The 26,268-nt window shown below is 41.6% G+C and overlaps 2 protein-coding genes across 2 annotated transcripts; one reads left to right on the top strand and one right to left on the bottom strand.

The window, feature by feature from the left end:
• The first annotated feature begins 442 nt into the window (after positions 1-442).
• Positions 443-21,348, top strand: si:ch73-347e22.4. Its single transcript, XM_034161522.1, has 6 exons — positions 443-606; positions 1,705-1,899; positions 1,987-2,854; positions 2,900-10,261; positions 19,062-19,069; positions 21,337-21,348. The coding sequence occupies exons 2-4, from the start codon at positions 1,729-1,731 to the stop codon at positions 10,228-10,230; spliced, it is 8,370 nt and encodes a 2,789-aa protein (XP_034017413.1). The 5' UTR covers positions 443-606; positions 1,705-1,728; the 3' UTR covers positions 10,231-10,261; positions 19,062-19,069; positions 21,337-21,348.
• On the bottom strand, positions 12,159-22,047 carry apoea (apolipoprotein Ea). Its single transcript, XM_034161524.1, has 5 exons — positions 21,852-22,047; positions 15,833-15,887; positions 15,562-15,721; positions 13,281-13,568; positions 12,159-12,750 (listed from the first exon to the last, which is right to left on the bottom strand). The coding sequence occupies exons 2-5, from the start codon at positions 15,873-15,875 to the stop codon at positions 12,450-12,452; spliced, it is 792 nt and encodes a 263-aa protein (XP_034017415.1). The 5' UTR covers positions 15,876-15,887; positions 21,852-22,047; the 3' UTR covers positions 12,159-12,449.
• Between the last annotated feature and the right edge of the window lie 4,221 nt (positions 22,048-26,268).

Below are 26,268 nucleotides of genomic sequence, written 5' to 3'. Positions count from 1 at the left end.
GATCCAGCACACAGACGCCTGAGTGGTGAGAACATGAGAACTCCACTGACCGGAGGAGTCAAAGGGGGCGCCCACGTTTCAGCCAGCTGATGGTTATTTTAGAGATGTGCGGCTGGATCGATTGTCTGCCTGTGTGGTTGACATCCAGGACCCGAGGTAGTTCCATGGTGTCGTGGGACAGGTGTCACCAGACTAATTAGAACTGTATGGCCCCTCAGGGCCCACCTGCAGTACCTTCACTGCCCACCAGGGAGCAGCTAATTTGGGAATCACTGATTTAAACAATTGCACATTGACGCGTAAAAGCAAAATATGATCTCTTTACGCCACTATTTCACGCACAGGCATAAGAATTTATTAATTTCCGTATCTTGCAGAAAAATAGCGGTTATTTGGTCTGTGTTTGAGGGAGGGGGCGGGGGGAGGCACTTCCGGCTGTGGCTCCTCCTGCAGGAAAACAACTGCAACGTGAGACAAACCAGACTGTACAAAACAATAAACTTGATTATATCCCCGATCTTTTTTTCTTTCTCTCTTCCTAAATCGTCACCGGGGACCCTCACGGCGTGGATGGCGACGATAGCGTGATCGTGGTTTGTGAAGGCGGTAAGAAAAGTCACACATGCGCACGAGCGGCTCTGTGCGTCAAGTTGTGTGGTTTTGGTTTTGTCTCCACTAACCCACGAAACCTGCTCGTTTGTTTTTAACCAACCTCCTTCGCCTGGCGTGTATTAGTATCGATAAACACGCGTGCAAACTTCAGCCTGCTAAGATATGCGATCAGTCACGCGTGCACGATCCTGCGTCTTTGTTAGTACTGAACCGTTATTAACACGCGTGTTAATGTGTAATTACAGTGGAAGGAAAATCAAATTGTTGTAATTATTTAAACCTGCTGAAGAAGCACATGCTGATTTGATATGGGGGGGGGGGGGGGGGGGGGGTAGGAAGCCACTATCAATGGATGGATCTACAGACATGTGGCAATGGCAAATATTCATTTTTAAAATAAACTGACTCTTTGATTTAATATGAATTTGTACCAAAAGTGTTTTTTCTTGAGAAAATGATGTGAAACTTTGACCGTTTGCCAGAAGGCACATGTGATTCTCAGAGTGAGGAAAGCCACCAAGACTCCCAGACAACGCTGGGGGAGTTATAGGCATCTGGGTATGAATTTGTCTTGGATTTTCTATAAATGATTCAGAAATACAGACAATTTGCTACTGTATGGTAAATCTGTATAACGGAGGAAATTCTCAAAAACTGAGCAGCTGTGCAAGACTAAGACCAGTGAGGGAAGCCACCAAGACTCCCAGACAGCTCAGAGGGAGTTAAAAGTTTTTGTGGCTTTTGTTTGTATTTTTGAAGACAAATTAAAGCGTGAAATGTTCACGTATCTATGCCGACTTGTCTAAAGGAAACTGTCTGTAAAAGTGATGATTGTGTGTGTGTGCATGCGTGTGTGTGTGTGTAACACTAATTGGAGCCTGTAATTATGCACTCCATAATTTTGGCTTTGAAATTTTTATTTAATTGATATCATTTTGTAGAGATTTGTTTTCAAAAAGGGCATGATTTTAGAAATTTGAACATAGAGAAGCCTGCCCCCCCCCCCCCCCATAATGTAATAAAATATTCAAAATGTGTTAAAGCCTGAGGTGCCCAGAACATTTTCATGCCTCTATTTTTTTGTGATACTAGATCAACACCTAATATTTTGACATCATGGAGGAGAGACGTGTTGAGAGCAAAAGTTTGGACTTTTCATTCCCTGAAACCAAATCAAAGGAAGTCATCTGTGAGATGAGAGTCGGAACAGTAACCGGAGACGAGCACGCCACCGACGCTGGCTTAGAGGATTCCTCAAATCCTGCTGAGAAACTCACTGATGGAAAAGTGAGTCTGCTACATTTGGACATCAGTTAATGGGATTTAATGGGTTGATTTTACATGATAATTGTTGTTGTTTTGTTTTTTTAATAGGTTGAGGAGAGGAGCTGCGACGGCTCATGTCTCAGCAGAGAGGACCACAAGGAGAGAACCACTGAAGAACATCAGCTTCCAGCCAACAGCCCCTCAGTCGTGACTGTAGAGGGCGCTGTTGCAGTCATGCACAATGACTCCGCCTCCCCTGCAGAAGATTCTTATCCAGCCTGTCAAACTGAAACACAAACCTCAGACTGTAATGACGAGGATTGTCACAGATCAGCGGCTGCTCATCGTGAACCTGACGTGGAATTTTTGCCCATAAGCACGAACGATGATAACCAGAGAGAGAAGGTGGTGCCACCTAGTGACAGAGCTCAATCACAACAGCTTTTCTTGGGGCAACCACCTGAGCAAGCAGACGCCAGCGTGCAAGACCAGATTCAACCAACGCCACGAGCGATTCAACAGAGCAAAGAGGAGAAAATGTTGTATCACTCAGTTCTTCACGAAATGCAGCAGCAGCAGAAGCACAGACCTGGACGGAAATTCAGAAAGAAAACACTCATGAAAATGGCCAAACTGTTTGTTGCTGCAAAAGAATGGGAGTCCAAGATGGCAGACGCACCAGACGGAACGAGTGTAGAAGGAGGTGAGTCATCGGCGGCGCAGCAGAACAACACTTCTGTAGCTCCCAAGGAATCAAACGATGACTGCAGCTCACAAACTGTAGCTCCACCTTTCTCACTATCCGCAGACTTTTCTTTAGAGAAAGCTGCATCAATGATTCTTCAGCGAATGCGCAGAACATCTTCTCCCATCAAAAAGCGGGCGGTAAAGTTTCCAGGAGCAACAGAAATCAGTGACACGCCTATAAGTTCGGTCGAAGTACCACAAGATGTTCCACAGCCAGTAACCGAACCAAAGCAGCGAAAGATATCAAAGAAAACCGTCAAAAAAGATCTAAAAATTGGGTTTGGAGGCAACGAGCTGCCTACAAACATACAAGAAGCAACATCCAGTGTTTGTCTCCAAACATCTAAAGCACGCAAAAAGCCAACAAAAGTGAAAGTGAAAAATGGAACTTTACCAAATCCTTCATCAGCGGGGGTACAGCCGCCTGTTGGCGAAGGTTTTATGGCATCAGATGTTGCTCACGTGGATGTAGGAGTCCACAGCGAGGATCCTTCTGGAATAAAAAACACCGGAGCAGTCTTGAAAGTAAAAAAGAAAACTGGCCAAACATCCAGGAAAAGGACAAAAATTCAAGTTTTACCAGTCGCCCATCAAGGGGAAATAATCAATGATGGTCAACAGTGTGACATCACTGCAGGAGAGGCTGTGCTTACCCAGCAGCCACCTCTGTTTGAGGCTTCAGGCAAAGGAAAGAAGAGAAAGAAAGCGACGCCTTCACTAGCCAACGCAGCAACGAGCGGGAAGCAATGCCGCCGCTCCAAATCAAAGCCTCTTAATGTCCCTGCAGTGGGATCTGTGGAAGCTGTCGCTACAACTCCTCAGTCCATCAGCCAGTCAACAGAATCGACACCTGTGACTTCATTAGTGTCCACTGACGTGATGTTGGTTCAAACAGAAAGCCAGCAGGGAGTCTCACAAGACGTGGCATTAAAAACTATACCTGAGAAGAACAAAAGGAAACAGGAAATCACTACTTCTAAACCCAACAGGGGCCAACGTGTTGTCCAGCCTCGTGCCACAGGCGGCGGTTTTGTACACACACAAACTGAAATAGGCTTCAGCACCGAAGCACCAGATGGTTTGACTCCAGTGATCACAAGCTCACAGTTTCAAGACTCTCACAGTCAAGCTGATAATGTGCCATCAACCCCCCAACCAGAGCCCAGTGCCTCATTCTTTACAAGTACAGCGGACCAGCGTGCACCTGCTGGATTATTAGCACAGACACCAGAGCCGACCTGCGAGTCAGTGACACTACCTGTAAAGAAAAAGAGCCGACCACGAAAGAGTCCCGCAAAGAAACCCAAGAATCCAAAAACATTAAATGATCCCGTCAAAGAGATTAACGTTTTCAGCCTGCAACATGACACAAAATTAGGAGCTGAAACAACGCAGATGATTGATGCTGAAACAGCACCGAAAGGAAAAGGCAAAAGAGCAAGTACAAAGGGAAAAACGACAAAAGCGAAAAAGGTTCAAATTGGAACCCAGGACAGCACCACAGAAAATTTGGCATTAAAAACAGAACCTCAAAAGAAACCCAGGAAAAAGAGAATCAGTGCTCCCAAACCGAAATGCAAGTCAGGTTCACAAGTTCAAAAACTCTTGGAGGATGGCGGTTCTCTGCTGAAACAAATCAAAGCAGGCTTCAGTGCCGAAGCGTCAGATGGTTTAACTCCAGCGATCACAAACTCACAGTTTCAAGAGTCTTACAGCCAAGGTGATGATATACCATCAACCCAACAACCAGAACCCAGTGCCTCATTCTGTATGAGTACAGTGGACCAGCATGCACCTGCTGGATTATTAACACAGACACCAGAACCAACCTGCAAGTTGGTGACACTGCCTGCAAAGAAAAAGAGCCAACCACGAAAGAGTCCCACAAAGAAACCCAAGAATCCAAAAACATTAAATGATCCCGTCAAAGAGATCAATGTGTTAAACCTGCAACATGACTCAAAATTAGGAACTGAAACAACACCGATGATTGATGCTGAAACAGCACCGAAAGGAAAAGGCAAAAGAGCAAATACAAAGGGAAAAACGGCAAAAGCGAAAAAGGTTCAAAGTGGAAACCAGGACAGCACCGCAGAAAATTTGGCATTAAAAACAGAACCCCAAAAGAAACCCAGGAAAAAGAAAATCAGTGCTCCCAAACCGAAATGTAACTCAGGTCAACAAGTTCAAACGCTCTTGGGAGACGCATCACTGCAGGCGCAAATGCAAACAGATCTCAATGACAGTTTGACTCCAACGATCACAAGCTCACAGCCTCCAGACTCACAAAAACAAGCTGATAACATTCAATTATCTCACCAACCAGAACCCCGGGATCCACCTCGTCACGACATCGCTGGATTATTAACAAAGGCACCAAATATCAAGCCTGAACCGACCTTCAAGTCAGAGACGCCACCTGCAAAGAAAAAGAGGATTTCAAAAACCAGCCAACCGTGGAAAAGTCCTGCAAAGAGTCCAGTCATTTTAAATTCTCTTGTGCAGGAAAACTGTGACTGTGTGATGTGCAGCATAATTATTCCAGAGACAAAATTAGGAGAGGAGTCAGATTTGGCTGGTGATGCAGGAACATTGGGGAAGGGAAAAGGGACCAAAGTGAGTCGAAAACGAGGAATGAGCAAAGCAAAAACAAAGAAAACTCTGAATCTTGACTTGAACATAAAGTCTGAAGTGTCGGCTGCAAATCAAGTGGATTTTTCTGCATCAGGCTTAAAAATGGAGTCATGTGACAGTTACGCATCAGTCATCAAAACACCAAAAACGTACCCACCCAAGAAAAGGAAAACAGCCAAAAAGCAAGCGGACATTGCAAACAGTCCCACTGTGCTGCCGCCAGATGGTGAGCCGTTTAATGCAGGAACAACTGGCGAACCAGTCAGCAGTAACGTAGAACACAGTCTGGAAAACACAGGAGGTGTTGTTCCAGAGACAGTCTGCAAACCAGCAGAGAAAACAAAGAGGAGAAAGAAGCCAAAACTGGAACCTGGCACAGAGAAAATAAAGCCCAGAAAAGCAGCAGCTGCTAAACAAGTCTTCACAAGTCACGTGAAGGTTCAGGGCGAGAGTGCACAACCTGACAAGGGTTTAGTTAGTCGCTCACAGGTGACCGTACCAACAAAACGCAGGCGCACAAAGAAGGCAATAGTCAGTGAAGCAGGAGAGCAGAGTAGTATTCCAGGTAACGTTATAAAAGTTCAGAATATCCTTGGAAATGTGCAAGATGCAACAGTTATCGGAAATCAAGAGAGGATGTCGAATGTAGTGACAGATGAGCAGCGGATATCCGACAGTTCGAAGGGCGTCGTCTCAGCAGGTAATCCTGAAGAAATGACTAAAGCAAAACGCAAAAAGAACATTTCAGCAGTAAGAAAAAGGGAAAAAGTTTCAGGAATAGCTGAAGAAGTTGGTAAGGTGACTGCTGAGGTCCAAAGTGGCTTTGCAACCACACCAACCATTGAAAAACAGAAAAAGAAGCGGGGAAGGAAAAGGGCATCACCAAATCTGGAAACACTTGGGTCAGAGGAAGGAGTTGATGAAGCCCAAATCTCAAATCTAGCTTCATCAAATCAGAATTTACATGCCGTAAAAGCAAAAGTTAGGAAGAGATACAAAAAAGTAAAACTAGAGTTTAGCTCAGTGCAGAATAATGTCAGTAACGTCGCAATTGTAAATCCTGCGGGCGATACCGCAGCTTGTGTAGAAAGTCCAGTTATGGTAACCGGATCAGTTGCATTGACTGACCCTGACAAGGCAGATACAAGTTATTTAAAGGAGACTCGAACAGAAGAAAGCACACCGGTAATAGAAAAAGACATGTTAGCTTCAGCGGCTGACGGTGAGGCAGAAAAAGTGACTACAGTGCGTCGGAGAAAGGTGGTAAAATCATACCGAAACATTCGACAGACGACGAAGAAAAAAGCTCTCATGCCGAAACATGCAAAAGCAGAGCAACAAAAGGTGAAAAACGATGTAGACGATCTCATAAGTCACAAAGTGTTTGAAAAAATTATGGAAGTACGCAAAAAAGGCATCAGAAAAGCATCTAAAAGTTTGACGGTGGAAGACGCTGTTGTTAAAGCTACAACTTTTGATGCTACGTTTTCCAGAATGGATTCAGATAAAGATATTGATCAAAGTTTGCCGTCAGAAACAATCCACAAGACGGCGAGTCCACATCGAAACGCAATCAGCATACAACAACAGGACCAAACAGCAGGGGAATCTTCAGCGAGTCTTCTGACATATACGCTTTCATCTGACTTCTTTGATTTCATAGCAGGCGATAAAAAGAGTCTCAATATAAAAGAACGCATCAAAGCGGTTTCGAAGCTTCGCCATGAAAAAGCTAAACTGCAGAGACAATTCCTGTGCTCATTCTGCAGCCGTGTATTTCGACACATTTCAGCAATCACAGTACACAAACGCATTCACACAGGCGAGAAACCCTACAGATGCCTGAGGTGCACCAAGAGGTTCGCTCAACTCTCACAACTCAACACACACCTGAAAATCCACAGAGAACCTCAAACAGTTTGCTGCCCATGTTGTGACGGGAAATTTGAACACAAAGACGAGCTAATTGCTCATTTCCAAATTCATATGAAAGAATCTCATAGCTCTGCAACAGCAAAAGGTGCAAAAAGTCTGCAGGAGGGCGATTCTATGGGCAAGAAACCCTTTAGTTGCCCCACGTGTTCAAAAGAGTTTTCCCACAGAGCCACCTTCAGGATGCACCGACGGATCCACGGTGCAGGAAAACTGCACCGCTGCACCGTGTGCAAGAAAAAGTTTTGCAAGTCCTCCAGTCTGATCACTCATGAGAAGACCCACTGGCCCGTGAAGCCATATGTTTGCTCTGTGTGCAGTGAAAGTTTCAACCACAAGCCCGAGCTTCAAAGTCATTTTGAAACACACTCAGAGACCACAGATTTCTCCTGCTCAAAATGCGACAAAGCCTTCAGGAGCTTTGCATCTTTACGTGCACATCAGGTGTCTTCAGCTTGCTCTGGAAACAAAGGCTCCATTGATACTGACAGCTTCTTGGTTACGCGGGGCATTAACGGACAAATAGCTCAGCCCGTGTATTTTAAATGTCCAGCATGTAAGCAGCTTTTCCGCCACTGGTGCCAGTATCATTTACATTTGCAAACACACACCACTGCGCCGTTGCACTGTTGTGACACGTGTGGCCAACACTACAAACAGGCGTCTGAAATCAGGAGTCATTGTGACACTTGTTGCAGATGTAGTGGAGAGGAGACGGCGTGCAGATTGTGCAATTCTGAAATCTTGGAGGAATCTGAAACAGGTCAGAGAGAAGCTCCACAGTTGGAGGGGCAGCAGGTTGTTTCATCCGTGGTGGAAAGAGACAGAGAAGCAGCGGTGTCCGTGCAGTCGCCATCTCCATGTCCGTCAGGTAACGATGGCGGCAGTTTATCAACAAATCCTGGTCCAGGTTTGTGCCTGGAAACCACTGGTGGTTCTGGTCAAATGGTCAGAAGTCGTTCGCAGTTACTAATTTTCCGGCATGGTGGCAGATACCCATATTTCAAGAGGTGGAATACGCTGCGGCTACGTCAGCGTACACACAGACAAATTGGCAGGCCGTTTTCCTGCACGGAGTGTGACCTGGAGTTTCACTTCCTTGGGTCATACACCGACCACCTGTGGGACCATGCATCGCTGCGGCCGTACGCATGCCCCTTATGTCCCAACACCTTTGAAAGTGAGGAAAACCTGAGCAGCCACATCCGAGAAAGTCACAATCAGCCAGAATGTATGAAATGCCGAACATGCGGAAAAGCTTTCTCTAATGTGAGGAACTTCAAGCAACATAAAATGTTGCACAAAGGTGCCAAATCTCATTTCTGCCTCCCGTGCGGTGTCTCCTTCTCCAGTAACCTCGCTTTGAAGACTCACCTGAAGACTCACAGGCTGCGTCTCAAAGTCCCACAGCCCGCTGGGTTTGTTGAGCCTTTTTTATTCCCATACCCATGCACAAAATGCACGGCCAAGTTCACCAGTGCAGATTTACTACATGCGCACCAGGTGTGCCACTTTGAAGGCGGCAAAAAGCCAGAACAGCCCCCAGACAGTATAGTATCCTGCATTCCCAACAGAGCTGCAGACACCCCAAAAATGGTTTCACAGTCGAGTGAACAAAAATGCAGCATTCCATTGTGCAACGACAAACACTTGTTCAGGTACCCACATCCCGACAGTCTGTATGTTGTACCTGCTGCATCTCCGAAACCGCTTACCACTGTTAAAATCATAGAAGAGGAGCCTGAAGAGATTCTCAATCAAAGCCTACCTGTTACTACCTCTATCAACAACGTAAGAGCTGACTGTCATGAAACAAGTGCTGCTAATTGTCACGAAACAAGTCCAGCTAATTGTTCAACCAGCCCTCAGTCTGTTTGTACAGCAATGACTAATGTTGGACTTAAAAAAAGCAATGCGATAAATCAACTTAAGGAACTTTTGCTCCATCGATCTAAAAAATCCCCAATTATGCAGGATTTAGATCCAGTGTATTCAACCAAACCCTTGACAGAATTGACAAAACCCTCAGCAGAGTTCCCAAAACCCTTGGTGGTGATGCAACCCTCAGTAGCATTGACAAAACCCTCAGCAGCATTGATGAAGCCCTTGGTAGCACTGTCGAAACCCTCAGCAGAATTAACAAAACCCTCAGCAGAGTTGACAAAACCCTCAGCAGAGCTGATGAAACCCTCAGTAGACTTCACAAAATCCTTAGCAGAGCTGACAAAACCCTCAGCAGAGTTGACAAAGCCCTCAGGAGAGTTGACAAAACGCTTGGTGGTGTCAACACAACCCGCTGTAGCGTTGACGAAACCCTCAGCAGCATTGATGACACCCTTGGTAATGTCCAAACCCTCAGCAGAGTTGCCAAAGCCCTCAGCAGAGTTGACAAAACCCCCAGGAGAGTTGACAAAATGCTTGGTGGTGTCACCGCAACCCTCTGTAGCATTGACAAAACCCTTAGCAGCATTGATGACACCCTTGATACTGTCATCCAAACCCTCAGCAGAGTCAATGAACCCCTCACCAGGGTTGGGAAAACCCTCAGCAGCATTGACAAAACCCTCAACAGTATCACCGAAACCCTCAGAAGCCTTGGCAAAACCTTCAGCAGCACCGACTATACCCTCAGCAGCATTGAGGAAACCCTCAGCAGCATTGAGGAAACCCTCAGCAGCGTTGTCAAACCCCTCAGCAGCCTTGACAAAACCCTCAGCAGCCTTGGGGAAACCCTCAGCAGCATCAACAAAACCGTCATTGCAGTTGAGAAATCCCGCAGCAACCTTGCCGAAACCCTCAGCAGTGTCGGCAAACCCCTCAGCAGCCTTGACAAAACCCCCAGCAGCCTTGGCAAAACCCTCAACAACCTTGGCGAAACCCTCTGCAGTCTTGACAAAACCCTCATCACGATTGATAAATCCCTTGGCAGCTTTGGTGAAACCCACAGATGATGCCCACTCCTGTATCATTTGCCAGCAGAAATTTAAGGATATCTCAAAGCTGTATCAACATTACATCATTCATGCCAGGGGGACATGAATCGCAAGACCAGAGTACAAAGCATTTTGGTTTCAAAAAACAGTTTCCAGTAAAGGCAAACTGACTACACCTGAAGAACAAAGACCTATGGGGCAAAAAGTCTGAAACATTTGCTCTGTGCAAAAAAAAGTGTTAGGAGTCATCTTAAAGATTGTGTGACTCTAAAAACAGTCACGTAATCCACATCAGCCAGTTCGGAAGAAGACAGGCTGAGGTGTCTTCTATGGATTTGTCCATTGTTTGTAAGGAGGAGAAAAGTCCACAGCAATATTTAACCCTTTTTGTTCAAATGTGACAGACTATCCATCTACCTGTGGAGATATATGGATAAAACATAATGATAAGTAAATCTACAATGTAACGTGCTGATCGTCTTATAAGGAAAACATTTAAGTTTATTCAAACTGTTTAAAAAAAATTGTGGAGGGAAAAATTTGATTGGAGAGTTAAAAAAATGTATGAACAGGTTTTCCTCATGTTGGAATTTAAAAGTCTGAATGTTTGAGCGGAGGTTCATGTCGGGTTTGATTTAATTGGATAATTTTAATATAGGCGGGATTTATGGCATTGATTTGGACTGAACTAAGCCCCACCCTGGGGAACATTCAGATCAGCAAAATATTGCAAGACATTTGTGATTCCGACCAATCACTGCAGTGGATATTGGAAACATTTTGTAATATTCCTCCACCTTTGTTTCGCCGACCTGCTCAAATCACCAACTTCAGACAGTTCAGGCCACACCCACAGCAATAGACATCCAATCAGTCATCTCTGACTGATAATAGTTGCGCCCCCCCCCCCCCCATAGTTATTTGACACACACACACACACCAATAAATAGCATTTAAAGCAAGATCATTTGGAAACTTGTTTTCCTTTCATTGTATCTATAAAAATATGGTTTATTGACATACAATTTGTAACCATTTAACAAGTTTTTACAAAAGTGAAACGGTGCTTAATATCCTTAGGGGGAATTCTTGACACCCTTTTTCTGCTGTGGAATTAATACTACACAGCTGATATTTAACTGCATTTTTTGGAGTAAGTTGAATATGTTTTTTTAAATAACCATTTTAAATGAGTAGATTTGTATTTTGCTTAAAACATTTTGGTCTTTAGATTTTCAGTGTTTGAACACTGCACTTTTTTTTTAGTATTCTACTTTGGTTTATGCCTTGTATTTCTTATTTCATGGCTTCTTGTGTACGGTAATGTGCAAAAAAATTGAACCCCACCCCACCCACCCCCCATTTAAATTGAGCTAATTTTGTCCATTTTCTGTTACTTTCCAGAAAGTAACAGACCTTTTCAGGTGAATAAAAACCTGATTACGTCATAGTTTTACAGCCCCAACAAGAGATACTAATCAGTGATTAGTTGACTAAAGGAACATTCTTGTGAAATCCTGACAGTCACAAGATGTTTGTTTTGTCTTATCAGTCTTTATTGTACATTTATTTGTCAATGAGGTGATTTTCAATATTTTTGCAACATTAAGCTTCTTTCCTGTCTAAGATTTTTGCTCTGTACTGTATGTAGATTTTTCTTTTGGTATACATTTGTGTTCCAATGAAACTCAGTCAACTGTTGTGTGTTGAATTCTTGCGTACGAACATTTTAAAGAATCATTCTGTAAATCACAAAAAACCCTCTGTAAAGTAAAATGTCTGTGATCTGTGAAAATATTTTCTATGAAAACACTTTTTGAGTAAAAATAGCAACAACAGTTTTGTTGGATTTTTTGACTGTTGGTTATGTGCAGCTCACTCGTTTATTCATCAATAAGTTCATATTTACACAAAAAAGGAAAGCAGATGAGCTTAAGTTCAAATGATGATCAACAATATTTTTTTTCAAGTATGGTTTTTAATGACATGCCAAAAGTGAAACAGTCAGAACATTTGTGAGAAAAGTGAAACTTGCAGACTTTCTGACTTTATTCCATTTAAGCTCATCATCAGGCTCCACTTAAGAGAGTGACACGTGAAGTTATACCAACTTAAAATCATGATTCAGATCAACTCAGGACATGTTGACATGGTTATTCAGGGTTTGAAATACCAACCTTTAGGTTTTGCCATGGCAGGAGATAAAACAATGTACAGCACAGTTAAAAGTTATTCAGCAAACTTCATTAAATTGAGTGAGAGTTGATCGACCTCAAAATTTAAGTTGGTCAAACATCCTGAAATTGAGTAGACCTATTTCTGGATTCACAGCTTCATTTTGTGAGCAACAGACTGAAACCAGTCGCGAACGTTCTCCATCCTGTTCTCCATGGTGGACTGGATGGCCTCGCCAGTTTTGTCCAACTGTTCTTTGATGTTCTCTGCTGTTGTCTCCAGCTTGTCCTTCGCCTTCTCCATCTGAGACTTTAGCAGCTCGCCCAGGGAGCCGATTTTTGCCCCGGCGTTGTCACGCAGCTGGCCAAAATAAGGCTGGAAACGCAACTTCACCTTCTCCATGTTCTCTGAGGTGCTGGACTGAAAATCCACAAAATAGTCATCGATATTCCTGAGAAAAGAGTGTAGATGTTTTTAAAGAGTCAGACATGGTTGGTCAATTCCACATAGTTATTCGACAAGTCAGGATTAGTAAGTAAAAAGGGAAACCAAGTGCAAAAGGTGTAAAAAGTTACAGAAGAGTAGTGTTGCCACACCAGTTATTTAAAAAAAAAAATGTTTACATTATTACAAGTGAAATTTCACAATTTAAGGTGAAAAACTATGCATAGTAATGTGATAATCACAATGTGACATGTTTGACATTTTAATGTGAAACTTGAAAAGTTTTATGCTATAACTTGAAAAAATATGACATGAAAAATCTAATTTTAATGTTTAATTTAAAATTAAGTTTGTGAGTTTTCTGTGCTGTTATAAATAAAGTAAATATGGAGTAAATCTGCTCGCCTGCAAAAACCATTTAAAACTTGGCAAGGACTGCACAGTATTTACTATGAAACTTAAAAAAATATATAATGCATGATATTAAAGCAGGTATATACAGATAAAATTTCTCATCATCCTCTGCTTCATCCTTACTTTTTGATCTCCTGCATGTCCTTGTTGAGGCGTTTCTTCAGCTTGCGGGTGTAGGTGCTGACCCTGGCGTTGAAGTCCTCAGTGTTCTGCTCCACCATGCTCTGCAGCTCCTGACCATAGTTTGCCATCTGATTCTTGGCGTTGTTCATGTGATCTTGAACTTTAAGGTACAGCTGCTTCAGGTCCTCGCTCATCCGCTCTCCTGCTGCCTGAGTGTAGGGCGCCAGTTTGGTCTGCAGGTCGTCCCGGTACATGGCCAGCTCAGACATGCTGTCCTGGATCAGGGTGCTGTTGGAGGAGCAGAGGAGGTTTAGTGTTTGGCTGGTGCTTCATTCAAAAACAAAATTAACATTTTATGTTTCTGCAGGAGTTCAGTAGTTCAACCTTAAAGTAATCGATTAGCTTTGATTAAAACAGTAAAAATCCAACTGTGGCTCAGACTGAATCAATACACGGAAAAAGTAAATGTCAGAAAAGTGATCTTTATTCAGCAGATTAGCTGAAACCTCAGGAGGTTTTTTTTTTTTTAACATGGGTGTAGGAACCTGGGCGGCCCATGGGGAGCATGCCCCCTACTTTCTAAAGGAATAGATTTTGCCTCTCATTTGAAAAATTTTTACAAAGCCCCTGAGGCCCGCTGTTTATTCATGAATACCGCAGGATGAAGGGGAAGAGTCTGAAACTTCCTCTGGATGGGACACCAGTCAGTCATAGGTTACTTCCCCAGCTATAGCCGAGTCACAGACCAAACATCCCCCCCACTCCCCCAAAAAATGGGTCCACCCTGCCTTCACTGCACATGCGTCATTTGGGACTACAGCAGATCGCCTGAGACTCTGAGTCTCTACACCCAAAGCGATCAAAGGGGAAAATGTGATTATTAACCATCAAATGACAAAGTAAAACCTCTTAAATCCTTCTAAAGTCAGTTTTAAGCAGAAATTAGGCCGTTTTAAGCAGAAATGAGGCAATAATTGGTGAGTCAGTAATGATGCTTTTAAATGATGGAGGCACAGGGAACACAGCAGCTAAATGGTAAATGGACTGCCTTTATATAGCACTTTTCCATCCGCATCGGATGCTCAAAGCGCTTTACAAATAATGCCTCACATTCACCCCGATGTGATCGCTTCCTCCGTTTTTTTATTATGAAATAATGTTGAATTCATGTGGCAATGATTTTTGTACAAAAGCTTCAGATATCTGTCACTGAGATAGATGATGACTGGAGTGCAGTTTTAAGCAGAAACGATGCGATGATCAGTGAACCGCGGCTGACGCACAGAAATGACGCATGTGCAGTGAAGGCAGGGCGGACCGTTCAGTCTGCAACACCAGTACCCGTTTACAGTTGGGTGGACTGAGACTATGCAGAAGAAGTGTTTTGTCCAAAGACACAAACCGGTAGCTGAAAGCACACACCTTGAATTAAATCCTGGTCTGTATACTGGTAGTCCAACTCCAATCCCACAAAGCCACGTGCTCTGCCTCGTTTAACAAAAAAATCAAAAAAGTGGGCCAAGTTGTATAGAGGACAGTTGTATAGAGGACAGATGTTCCTTCAAGTCCTCTCACAGGTTATTTGTAATAGGGAAACTGGAAATAGGCACAAACTGACTGTCGTAGGTAATCGTCTACAGTAGATACCCATTTTTAACAGATTTTTAGTACCTCCAACAGTAGTGCAATAATACCATGATCACTTGCAAGAGTTATTATGTTATATAAGTGTGTTTCCCCACAATAATACCAATAAAAGATTCACTTTTATACTCAATCTATATGAGGGCAATTACAACATTTTGGAGGTAAATGTTTACTTTACACCTCAATATGTTTGAGGTTTGACCAAACAGTTCCACCAAAATTTGTCAAAGACATGGATTGGAATCAATGCTGCCACTGGTTGCTTGGGGTCACCATAGCAGATCAGCATTGGGATTTGGCACAAGATTTACACCGGATGCCCTACCCAATGACACTTCAGTTCTATAAGATAATGTTGCTCATGGCCTCCTGGCCTCCCAGCCAAGTACGAACAAGGACCTACTCTGCTTCACTTCTGCAATATTTAATATTAACACATTTATATAATAATATTTAAAAAATATTCATGTATTTGAGAGTCTGAAAAAGCCATTTTAACGCTAACAGCACATCAACATTTAACCACAGAAATTATCTGAAACATCACGTCAGTCAACAACAGTGATTCATTCTGTGGCTCGTGTTTCAACTCGTGGGTCGGTCCAAATCCTTTGTGACTGTAAAATGAACTCACCTCAGTTCTCTGCTGAGTTCAGAGCTCTTGATGTCCTTCAGCATCATCTTGGCTTTGGAGTCGATGTCGTCAAAATAATTCTTAAAAGCTTCCACAGTCATCTCCCAGGGGTTCTTGGGATTCTTCGACACCAGTGATGACACACTCCGTCCATGGCAGCCTAGTATAGGACAGAGACAAACCCACCTGAGTCTCAGACTGATGTCCCTCAGTGTGAATTTCAAAGGAGGAATAAAACAAAACAAAACCTTCAAATTAGTGTAGCACACACCTGAGATGACTGCCAGGGCCAGGATGAGTGCGAGCGCTCTCATGATGATTGACACCTGGAACGAAACAGTGACAATCAGAATCGTTTCAGCACAGATATGAACATTTAGACGAAGCAGCACCAAAAACAGTAATTAAACCATTACTTAAAAAGCCATCAATTGACCCAGCTATCTTAGCTAATTATAGGCCAATCTCCGACCTTCCTTTTCTCTCAAAAATTCTTGAAAGGGTAGTTGTAAAACAGCTAACTGATCATCTGCAGAGGAATGGTCTATTTGAAGAGTTTCAGTCAGGTTTTAGAAATCATCATAGTACAGAAACAGCATTACGAGGTCTATTAGAAAAGTATCTGACCTTATTATTTTTTTCAAAAACCATATGGATTTGAATCACGTGTGATTACATCAGACATGCTTGAACCCTCGTGGGCATGCAAGAGTTTTTTCAGGCCTGTCGGTTACGTCATTCGCCTGTGGGCAGTCTTTGAGTGAGGAGTCGCCCACCCTCTCGTCGATTTTTTCATTGTTTAGGAATGGCTCAGAGACTGCTGCTTTGTTTGATCAAAATTTTTTCAAAACTGTAAGGCACAACTGAGTGGACACCATTCGATAAATTCAGCTGGTTTTCTGTAAAAATTTTAATGGCTGATGAGAGATTTGGTCTGTAAGTGTCGCTTTAAGGACGGCCCATGGTGCCTGACGGCGATCTACGCTTCGAGGCGTCGTCATCTCGCCGTTTCAAGTTGAAAACTTCCACATTTCAGGCTCTGTTGACCCAGTAAGTCGTCAGAGAACAGAGAACTTTCAGAAGAAGTCGGCATGAGGAGTTTATTCGGACATTCCATTGTTAACGAACATTTTGTAATGAAAGAACGTGCGGGCAGAGTCGCATGTCGGGCCGGACCCGACCGCGGGGGGTCGCGACAGGAAAAACACCTCCGTTGGAAACCTTAACGGGCAAGTTGTAACATGCCCAAGCTGTTAAACAATTTCTCAGTTATTCACTTGTTGAAAGCCATCAAAAGCCGCCTGAATTTTACAAATGGTTTTCAACATGGAGGTGTTTTTCCTGTCGCCGCGCACAAAGATTCGCCGAGTCGTCACAGAAACGAGTCGGCGAATTTGCGCGCACGTCTTTCATTACAAAATGTCCTTAAACAGTGGAATGTCCGCATAAAGTCCTCATGCCGGCCTCTTCTGAATCTTCTCTGTTCTCTCACGACGTCCTGGGTGAATTAAGCCTTAAATTGGGATGTTTTCAGGTCGAAACAGGCCGACGACGGCGCCTGGAAGCGCTGAAGGATGTCCCGCTCCATGGGAAGTCCTTACAGCGACAGAAACACCCCATAATCTCTCATCAGCCGTTAAACTTTTCACCGAAAACCAGCTTAATTTCTCGAATAGTGTCCACTCGGATATTCCTCACAGGTCCAGAAAAAATGTTGATAAAGCAACGCCCGCCGTCTCGAGCAGCGTGTGAAACAAAGGAATTCAGCCGAGAGGGCTGAACCACATCTCACTCAAGGCCTGCCCACAGCGAAATGACGTCACCGACGCGTGAAAAAACTCACGCATGCGCACGAGGGTTCAAGAATGATTGGTGTAATCGCACGTCATTCAAATCCATATAGTTTTTTTAAAAAATAAAAAGGTAGGATAGTTTTCTAAGAGACCTCGTAGTGAAGGTTACAAATGATCTTATGGCCTCAGACGGTTGACTCATCTCTGTGCTTGTCCTGTTAGACCTCAGTGCTGCTTTTGATACTGTTGACCATAAAATTTTATTACAGAGTTTAGAGCATGCCATAGGTATTAAAGGCACTGCGCTGCGGTGGTTTGAATCATATTTATCTAATAGATTACAATTTGTTCATGTAAATGGGGAGTCTTCTTCACAGACTAAGGTTAATTATGGAGTTCCACAAGGTTCTGTGCTAGGACCAATTTTATTCACTTTATACATACTTCCCTTAGGCAGTATTATTAGAAAGTATTGCTTAAATTTTCATTGTTACGCAGATGATACCCAGCTTTATCTATCCATGAAGCCAGAGGACACACACCAATTAGTTAAACTGCAGGAATGTCTTACAGACATAAAGACATGGATGACCTCTAATTTCCTGCTTTTAAATTCAGATAAAACTGAAGTTAATGTACTTGGCCCCACAAATCTTAGAAACATGGTGTCTAACCAGATCCTTACTCTGGATGGCATTACCCTGACCTCTAGTAATACTGTGAGAAATCTTGGAGTCATTTTTGATCAGGATATGTCCTTCAATGCGCATATTAAGCAAATATGTAGGATTGCTTTTTGCATTTGCGCAATATCTCTAAAATTAGAAAGGTCTTGTCTCAGAGTGATGCTGAAAAACTAATTCATGCATTTATTTCCTCTAGGCTGGACTATTGTAATGCATTATTATCAGGTTGTCCTAAAAGTTCCCTGAAAAGCCTTCAGTTAATTCAAAATGCTGCAGCTAGAGTACTGACGGGGACTAGGAGAAAGCATATTTCACCCATATTGGCCTCTCTTCATTGGCTTCCTGTTAATTCTAGAATATAATTTAAAATTCTTCTTCTTACTTATAAGGTTTTGAATAATCAGGTCCCATCTTATCTTAGGGACCTCATAGTACCATATCACCCCAATAGAGCGCTTCGCTCTCAGACTGCAGGCTTACTTGTACTTCCTAGGGTTTTTAAGAGTAGAATGGGAGGCAGAGCCTTCAGCTTTCAGGCTCCGCTCCTGTGGAACCAGCTCCCAATTCAGATCAGGGAGACAGACACCCTCTCTACTTTTAAGATTAGGCTTAAAACTTTCCTTTTTGCTAAAGCTTATAGTTAGGGCTGGATCAGGTGACCCTGAACCATCCCTTAGTTATGCTGCTATAGACTTAGACTGCTGGGGGGTTCCCATGATGCACCGAGTGTTTCTTTCTCTTTTTGCTCTGTATGCACCACTCTGCATTTAATCATTAGTGATTGATCTCTGCTCTCTTCCACAGCATGTCTTTTTCCTGATTCTCTCCCCTCAACCCCAACCAGTCCCAGCAGAGCCCCTCCCTGAGCCTGGTTCTGCTGGAGGTTTCTTCCTGTTAAAAGGGAATTTTTCCTTCCAACTGTCGCCAAGTGCTTGCTCACAGGGGGTCGTTTTGACCGTTGGGGTTTTTCTGTAATTATTGTATGGCTTTTGCCTTACAATATAAAGCGCCTTGGGGCAACTGTTTGTTGTGATTTGGCGCTATATAAATAAAATTGATTTGATTTGATTTATTGTGTTTTGAATTACGACATGGCTACATGACTGCAGCTGGGTCTGAAGTAATTTGGGTTAAAAAGTTTCAGACTATACCTCCGTGCTCAGGTTCTTGTTTTTATATGTTGGTCTGAACTCTTTTGTTTTTGTCTCTATAGCTGACAGTCATAAAGTGACTCAAAGCCTCACAGTGGGCCTCATGTATCAATGTTGCGCACTTGTGGCGTAAATTTATGGCGTAAACTTGAAATACACCAAAGTCACCGTGACATGTATCAAGCAGTGCGCACCTGCCCATTTCTGGTGTACGCCTGACGTGATCTTGATAAATGCGGCGGGTGGAAACGATCGTAATTATAATAAACACGCCCATAAATATTCAGACTCCGCTTCAGACACACCCTCATTTTACGACATGAAAGACGGGAAAACGGCAAAGAAAAAGAACTCCACCAATCACGACGCGTGCCAATAGAGTGTCAAAAGCGGCTGTCGTATCAATTGTTTTGTAGTATAATCAATAAAGTGTTACAGTGGTCCCTCATTAATCGCTGGAGTTACGTTCTAAAAAATAGCCCGTAATACGTGAAACCGCGACGTAGTCAGCGTTATTTTTTTACAATTATAGACGTTTCAAAGCTGTAAAACCCCTCACTACACAGTTTATACACTTTCTCAATCAGGCATGAACATTTTCTCACTTTTCTCTCGTGTGTAAACACTCTCAAAGTTCAAGCCTTAGTAGGAAAATAATACCAAACTGTTTTCAGGCCCAAACATTTGTTTGAGAAATAAAAATAGAACGTTTTCCTATAAATAATTATGATGGCATTTAGAACTAACGAATTAATTTTAACGATCAACGAATGAGGTCGGACACATAAGAAATTCTTAATAGTGACTGACCAGTATGTCACAGATCGCGCCTCTGCGTCCTGGCGCTGCGCCTTTCCCACTCACACCTGGCTGCAGGTGTCTGTTTCCGAGTGACAAACACAGTTATGAGTAGTTGTTGGTGCTCTTTTCTCTTATGGGCAACAAGATTCTTATAAACAGACACGCAGAACAAAGAACACTGTAAAAAAAAAAAAAAAAAGGCATGCAAAATTGGACTAAATACTCCGCGAGACTCCGAGGCCACGACAGGTGAACCACGTTATAGCGAAGGACCACTGTATTCTCTTTTCACATGTCAATAATTCTTGACGTGGATATTTGCTCTCTCAATTAATAAGATACACCTAATCTGTCAGATTTCTTTATTTTTTAAATGTATTTCTGTATTTATTTTATTGTGACAACCGAATGGAGACGACAAAACCTGGTTGCAGCACGGGCGAATTAAGGGAATGACGAAACTACAGTTATTATTATCAATTTCATAGTCTAAAACGATCACACCACATGAAGTTAAGCTCAGCGCTGCTCTGGCTCCAGGCTCGAAGTCTGGAGAAAAAGGCGAGCAGCGCTTTCCTTCCTGTCAGCGCTGTGACCACGGATCGTGCTCCATAACAATCCCGCAAAGGCGGGATGTGTATTGATTATTATGTAGTATAATCAGGAAAGTGTTATTTATGTAATATATGCATTGATTTGTATAATGGCACTGTTTATCATGATCATCTTCATTTTTATGTGGATTCCAGCTCTGGTTCATTTTGGTGTATAATTTATGCCACCTCTCGACCTGGTGTATATTTTCAGCGTAGCGTACGCCAACGACCACATTGATAAATGCCAAGTACCGCAGCCATTTTGGCGTACACCCCATATACGCTCAAACATCGCCGTACGCAACGTTGATACATGAGGCCCACTGACTCTATGACAACTATGGCTCAGTGATAATACACGGGCACCCTGGAGGGTGGCTTTCTGTACTTCTAAGGACATCATTTTTATTACCTCATGTCTACCTGCATGTTAATAAATTAAAATACATTGAAATCAGTTCATAAGCCAACATTTAGTTTAAATAAAAATCAAAGTACACTTCCATTTAAATCCAGTTGTTAGTACTCTTTAATATCAATTTAAAAACTGCCAAACAATTTTATGCACATTGCGCCAGTTTTGAAAATCAATTTAAGATATTACCAAAATTATTCAAAGAATTTTGTGATGGAGCTTCAGAAGCTGGAATCAAACCTTAGCTATATGCTGTTTGGGTTGAAATACTAGCTTAGGTTAAAGTTCCTGGTTGTGATCAGGCTGCTTCTTTCTTCTAATGTATGAGCTCAGTGTTTTGTTTAGTCACATGAAAAACAAAGGAACACAGTGTCACTGTGTGACGTCACACTGTCGTCACTGTATGACGTCATGCTGTCATCCATACCTCAGAGTGGCTTTCTAATGATCTTGGTGTCAAAAAAGTTGCTTTAAAAATATTTTATCAAACAAGTTTAAAAATAATATCTGGCTGCAATTATTAAGTGGTTTTAACCACTTTAAACCAGGATGTAGGACACACCAGTTAAAACAATTTCACGCAGTTTAATTAAGGGCAGTTCATAACGAAATTAGAAACTGTGCGATTATATGTAGTTTCTACGACCTGTAACCTGTTTAATACAGGTTACGGGTTAAAAAAAAAAACATCAGAAATTAAGCTAAATTTCTTGATAAATCAAATTATTCAAAAAGTAACTGAAATTACACCTGGTACATCTAACCTGATTTTGTATATTACTTTAATGCTATAAATTAAAACGTTTAAACGTGTAGAAGAGCTATAAAATGCGTTTTTAATAACTTACCGTAGGATCCTGAGCGGTCTAACGTCTGTGAGGTGACAGAGCTTCACTCGGTATTTATAGGCTTTCTGCCGCGTCGACACAAGAAGGTAAAAGTCCGACGGATTGTTGATATGCGTCCAAAGTTCCCTTAACAGTGTTGTTGCTTTTTTATTGCTGCCTGTGTGATTTTGGTTCCACGTCGCACTGAAAGTATACAAGAAACTGCACAGAATATTTGGCAGACGCGATGTGAGAGCTCATACGTCAGAACCACGGTTCAGCTTCAGCGCGTTGTCCTTTGACACTTGATTCGTTTTCTCGAGCAAAGCTAAAAACGAGCATTTAAAGTGAGAGAGAACGAAAAAAAAAAAAAAAAAAAAAAAAAACTTTACAACTCAAACAGGACAACAACACAGCAAAAGACCAAAGGTCACGTTTACATCTTATTGTTCAGAGTCTGCTTTAGCAACCACCGTGTGCTTTTATGACACAGAGGAGGGGAAAAAACTTTCAAACATTTTTTGCAAAATTATTGTATTTTGCGATTTAGTTTATATTTTAAAAATACGAAAAAAAACGCAAAAGGCGCATATTATAACCAGTTCTATAAATATTTAAATAGTTCTATAAATATTTAAATGCTTAAAACTGAGCAGTAACTTCAGATTAGACATTAAATACAATTATTCAATGTTTTATATATAAATGCTGTTTTAAGAACACAAAGGAAAAGGACTTCCAAAAATAAATAAAAATGCAGATTACAGACAAATACAAATAATGTTATTTGTATATCTAAATGGCATTTTAAGAAAACAACGGAAAAAGACCTTTATTTAAAAAAAAAAACAAAAAAACAAAAACAAACAAACAAAAAAACGTCAAATTGTATAGTCAGGTCCATAAATAATTGGGCACTTGAACACAAAGTGCAGATTACATACATTATAAATACAAATAAAACTTAAGGCAGATAATTAGCTGTAGGTCCACAGATATAATTTAACCAAACAAAATTGTCATTTTTAAAAACCAGGTACAATAACTCCCAAATTTAAATTAAAACCACAACTGTCACACTGGGGTTGTGAGAGTTTAGCACAGTACACATTCGTCTTCCACCTTTGCTGAACAGACATTCACATTACAGCCGATTTGATCACAGAGTGTCATGAAAATGCAATGACACGTCAATGTGGACGAGGAGAGACTTGAATCTTGTACAGCAAGGCACCCAGATGAGGACTTTGTTCTTCAAATTAGCTATAAATCTTATGAATGACCTTTGCAACGAACACACTGGAGGCCGCCAGCAACAGAAAGATCAGTTTCATAAAATCTGAATTCCACACACTCTTTAAGTCTTATCACTTCTAATAATGTAGTTTCTCAAAATGTTTGAGACTTTACATGTACTTTACAAAGCCTTTTACACATATGCAGTAATCACTGATAAATTGAATAAATAAGCACAAAACTAATAAATCTGACAGAAAAAACAACTAAAATAAAAATAATCACACAGACACATTTACACATCCAACAGCAGGCCATGAATTTTTCATTTCCAAGTCGAAACCAAAATTTAAGTGTGGTACAATGTTAATGTAATTAGATGTTTTAAACACTATATAAAAACTACTAAAAATAGATGATTCATTTAAACAACTTGACAAGTTAATGTTCTATGCTGATGTGAGGATAGCAAAAGCAGGTGCACAATAAGAGAAAGCTCTGTGACCTGCACTTTTTATTCACCCTAGGGACCCAAAGTAGTCCTGAACCCTGAGAATGCAGAGCCCAGGCTGGTACATAGGGTTTAAATAGGTCAGCTAAGTAGGGAGGTTTTTGTCTGTGAATTGTTTTATAGGTTAGCAACAGAACCTTAAAATCTGATCTCAGGAACAGGAAGCCAGTGAAGAGATGCCAAAATGGGTGCAATGTGGTCAAACTTTCAAAAGTCTGGCGGCGGCATTTGGAATCAATTGGAGACCCCTAATGCTGGACTGCAGTAAACCAGAAAATAGAACATTGCAGTAGTCCAATCTAGAAGAAACAAATGCATGACTCAGGGTCTCAGCATCAGCCATAGACAGGATGGGATAAATCTTTGCTATATTTCGCAGGTGGAAGAAAGCACTCCTTGTAATATCTCTAATGTGGAGCTCAAAGGACAACGTACAATCAAAAATTACCCCAAGGTTCCTCACTAGTGTGATGTAAACGTCAGCTGGCCAAATTGATGCCAGTGTCTCACTGGGCAAAAAACCATCATTTCAGTCTTGTCAGAGTTTAAAAGTAGGTAATTACTAGATGTCCAGCTTTTCACTGATGCAAGGCAGTCTTCTAAGGATTTTATGTGGTTGAGATTACCAGCAGTTATCGGCATGTATAACTATCATCAGCACAGCAATGAAAGGTAATCCCTAAATGCCGCAATATGTGCCCAAGGGGTGGTATATAAAGGGAGAAAAGCAGGGGGCCTAAGACGAACCCCTGTGGAACCCCAAATTTCATGTTACTAAGGTTAGAAGTATTATTGTTATTGCACAAAAACAGTGACAACTGGTTAGGTATGACGTCAACGATGCAAAGGCCTCCCCAGTAACCTGAAAATGATTCTCCAGCCTATTGAGGAGAATATGATGACCCATGGCATCAAACGCAGCACTAAGATCTAACAGAACCAAAACCGTAGTGGTGTCCAAATCCGTTGCAAGCAGATCATTCACCACTTTAGTGAGAGCTGTCTCTGTGGAATGATATGTTCTGTAGACTGCAGTGGCTCAAAAAAGTTATTCTCAGTAAGGTGGTCCACAAGCTTATGTGAAACCACCTTTTCCAGAATTTTAGAGCAAAATGATTGATTTGATATGTGCCTATAGTTTTTCAACATACTAGGGTCAAGATTAGATTTCTTAGGTAATGGTTTAATCACTGAAGATTTGAAACAGATCCAGAGGTTAATAATTTCCAGCACAGTCGGCCCAAGAGTGGGCCACAGGTCCTTAAACACAGGTCCTAGTTTTCCATCTGTAAGAAGGAGCGATGTGTATTTCACTTTACAGTAGATTTGAATAATTTAGCCAAAATAAAAATAGTGGGCCTTAAAGTCAAAAAGGTTACAAACCACTGCCCTAACCAATGTCACTGAACCCAACCTCAAACCTATGCACAGTATAATCTACAGTAACAAGTATAATCACGATCTATGACGACCATGTCAGAATTTCACATACAATAAGGTTTTCAAGAGTCCCAAAATAAGAATTTAATTCTGACCACCATCAAATTGAACATGCCTGATTTTAGTGAGGTGACTTTGTAGAACAATGTGAAACGAGATCTGTGAAAATGTTATTGACAAAGAGTTCTGAGACCCGCTTTGTTTTTGGCAATCAGACTGTGGACCCTCACCCCTGCTGATCAGCTTCCACTGTATGGAGATGCATGTTTAGCAACTCCTGGAGTATGTGCTATAAAAGAAACCATTAAGTGTAAAATCAGTCTAGTTAATGGCTAACTTTATGTAGATGTGTCTTTAAAACTGCCTAATTTAGCTGCACCCAAAAAAAAAAAGAAAAATCTATTCTCTTCAAGTTAAAATTCGACCATTTAATGAATGATGACTGGAATAATTAAATAACAGAAAAACACAGTTTAAGTTTCAGTTCAATTTATTGTTTCATAAACCCTGCATGTACTTTCATGTTACAACAGTAGAGGGCAGTGACGAACAAGGCGCTGAAATGCCCCCCAATTGTTTGCTTTTTTGTTTAATAAGGAACAACACAATAAAACAGTCTGATGAAAGAATTAAATGTCCATCTTAACAGTCAGTAAAAATAATTATGTTTTTAAACTAATCAGGTACATAATGAGGAAGGAACACAAATTCTGACTACCTAATCACACAGGTCTAATAGCAGTCCAACACACCTGGGACTGACATCGGCTTTGGGGAAGCAGGGTGACAAACTTACAAGAACAGAAAAGAAAAAAAAAATGAAGTGACAAGAGGGTTGATAAAACAAGCATCTACTTTCCAGAAACAATTGAGCCAATTGAGATTGATATTAAGACACTTTTCTACATGTTGGAAAATACTGTTGTAACTTTATCCTCAAATCAAATCTGGATTAATCATAACATTGCTCGTTTGCATTTGTATTATGGGGAGACACTCGTACTGTGCATGATGGGCAAAGTTTACCCTCTGGTTTAACCGAAAAACCCTGAACCTTGAGGAGCCTACATTAGTGCCCAACAACAAATCCAATTCACCATATTTGTGCACAGTACATCATAATTTTCTCTTAAAAAAAAAAAAAAAAAATAGAGTTTTATTTTGCTGTTTTGTTCCCAAACCCTCACCTTTTTTGTGACTGGCTTTTTTTTTTGTTTGTTTTTTGCCCTTCCAAATAACTTTCTGAAAAAA

Source organism: Thalassophryne amazonica, chromosome 20 (genome assembly GCF_902500255.1).
Source record: "Thalassophryne amazonica chromosome 20, fThaAma1.1, whole genome shotgun sequence".
Lineage (NCBI taxonomy): Eukaryota > Metazoa > Chordata > Actinopteri > Batrachoidiformes > Batrachoididae > Thalassophryne > Thalassophryne amazonica.
The sequence above is the reverse complement of the archived record's forward strand: the minus strand, read 5'-3'. Positions and strand labels throughout refer to the sequence as shown.

Excerpts from the sequence above, each read along its gene's own strand:
- si:ch73-347e22.4 (XM_034161522.1), top strand. The coding sequence starts at position 1,729 with ATGGAGGAGAGACGTGTTGAGAGCAAAAGTTTGGACTTTTCATTCCCT. Across the intron at positions 1,900-1,986 it reads AGAAACTCACTGATGGAAAA|GTTGAGGAGAGGAGCTGCGA; the intron begins GTGAGTCTGCTA and ends TTTTTTTAATAG. Across the intron at positions 2,855-2,899 it reads ACAGCCAGTAACCGAACCAA|TTGGGTTTGGAGGCAACGAG; the intron begins AGCAGCGAAAGA and ends AAGATCTAAAAA.
- apoea (XM_034161524.1), bottom strand. The coding sequence starts at position 15,875 with ATGAGAGCGCTCGCACTCATCCTGGCCCTGGCAGTCATCTCAG. Across the intron at positions 13,569-15,561 it reads GAACTCAGCAGAGAACTGAG|CACCCTGATCCAGGACAGCA; the intron begins GTGAGTTCATTT and ends CTCCTCCAACAG. Across the intron at positions 12,751-13,280 it reads GACATGCAGGAGATCAAAAA|GAATATCGATGACTATTTTG; the intron begins GTAAGGATGAAG and ends CTCTTTTCTCAG.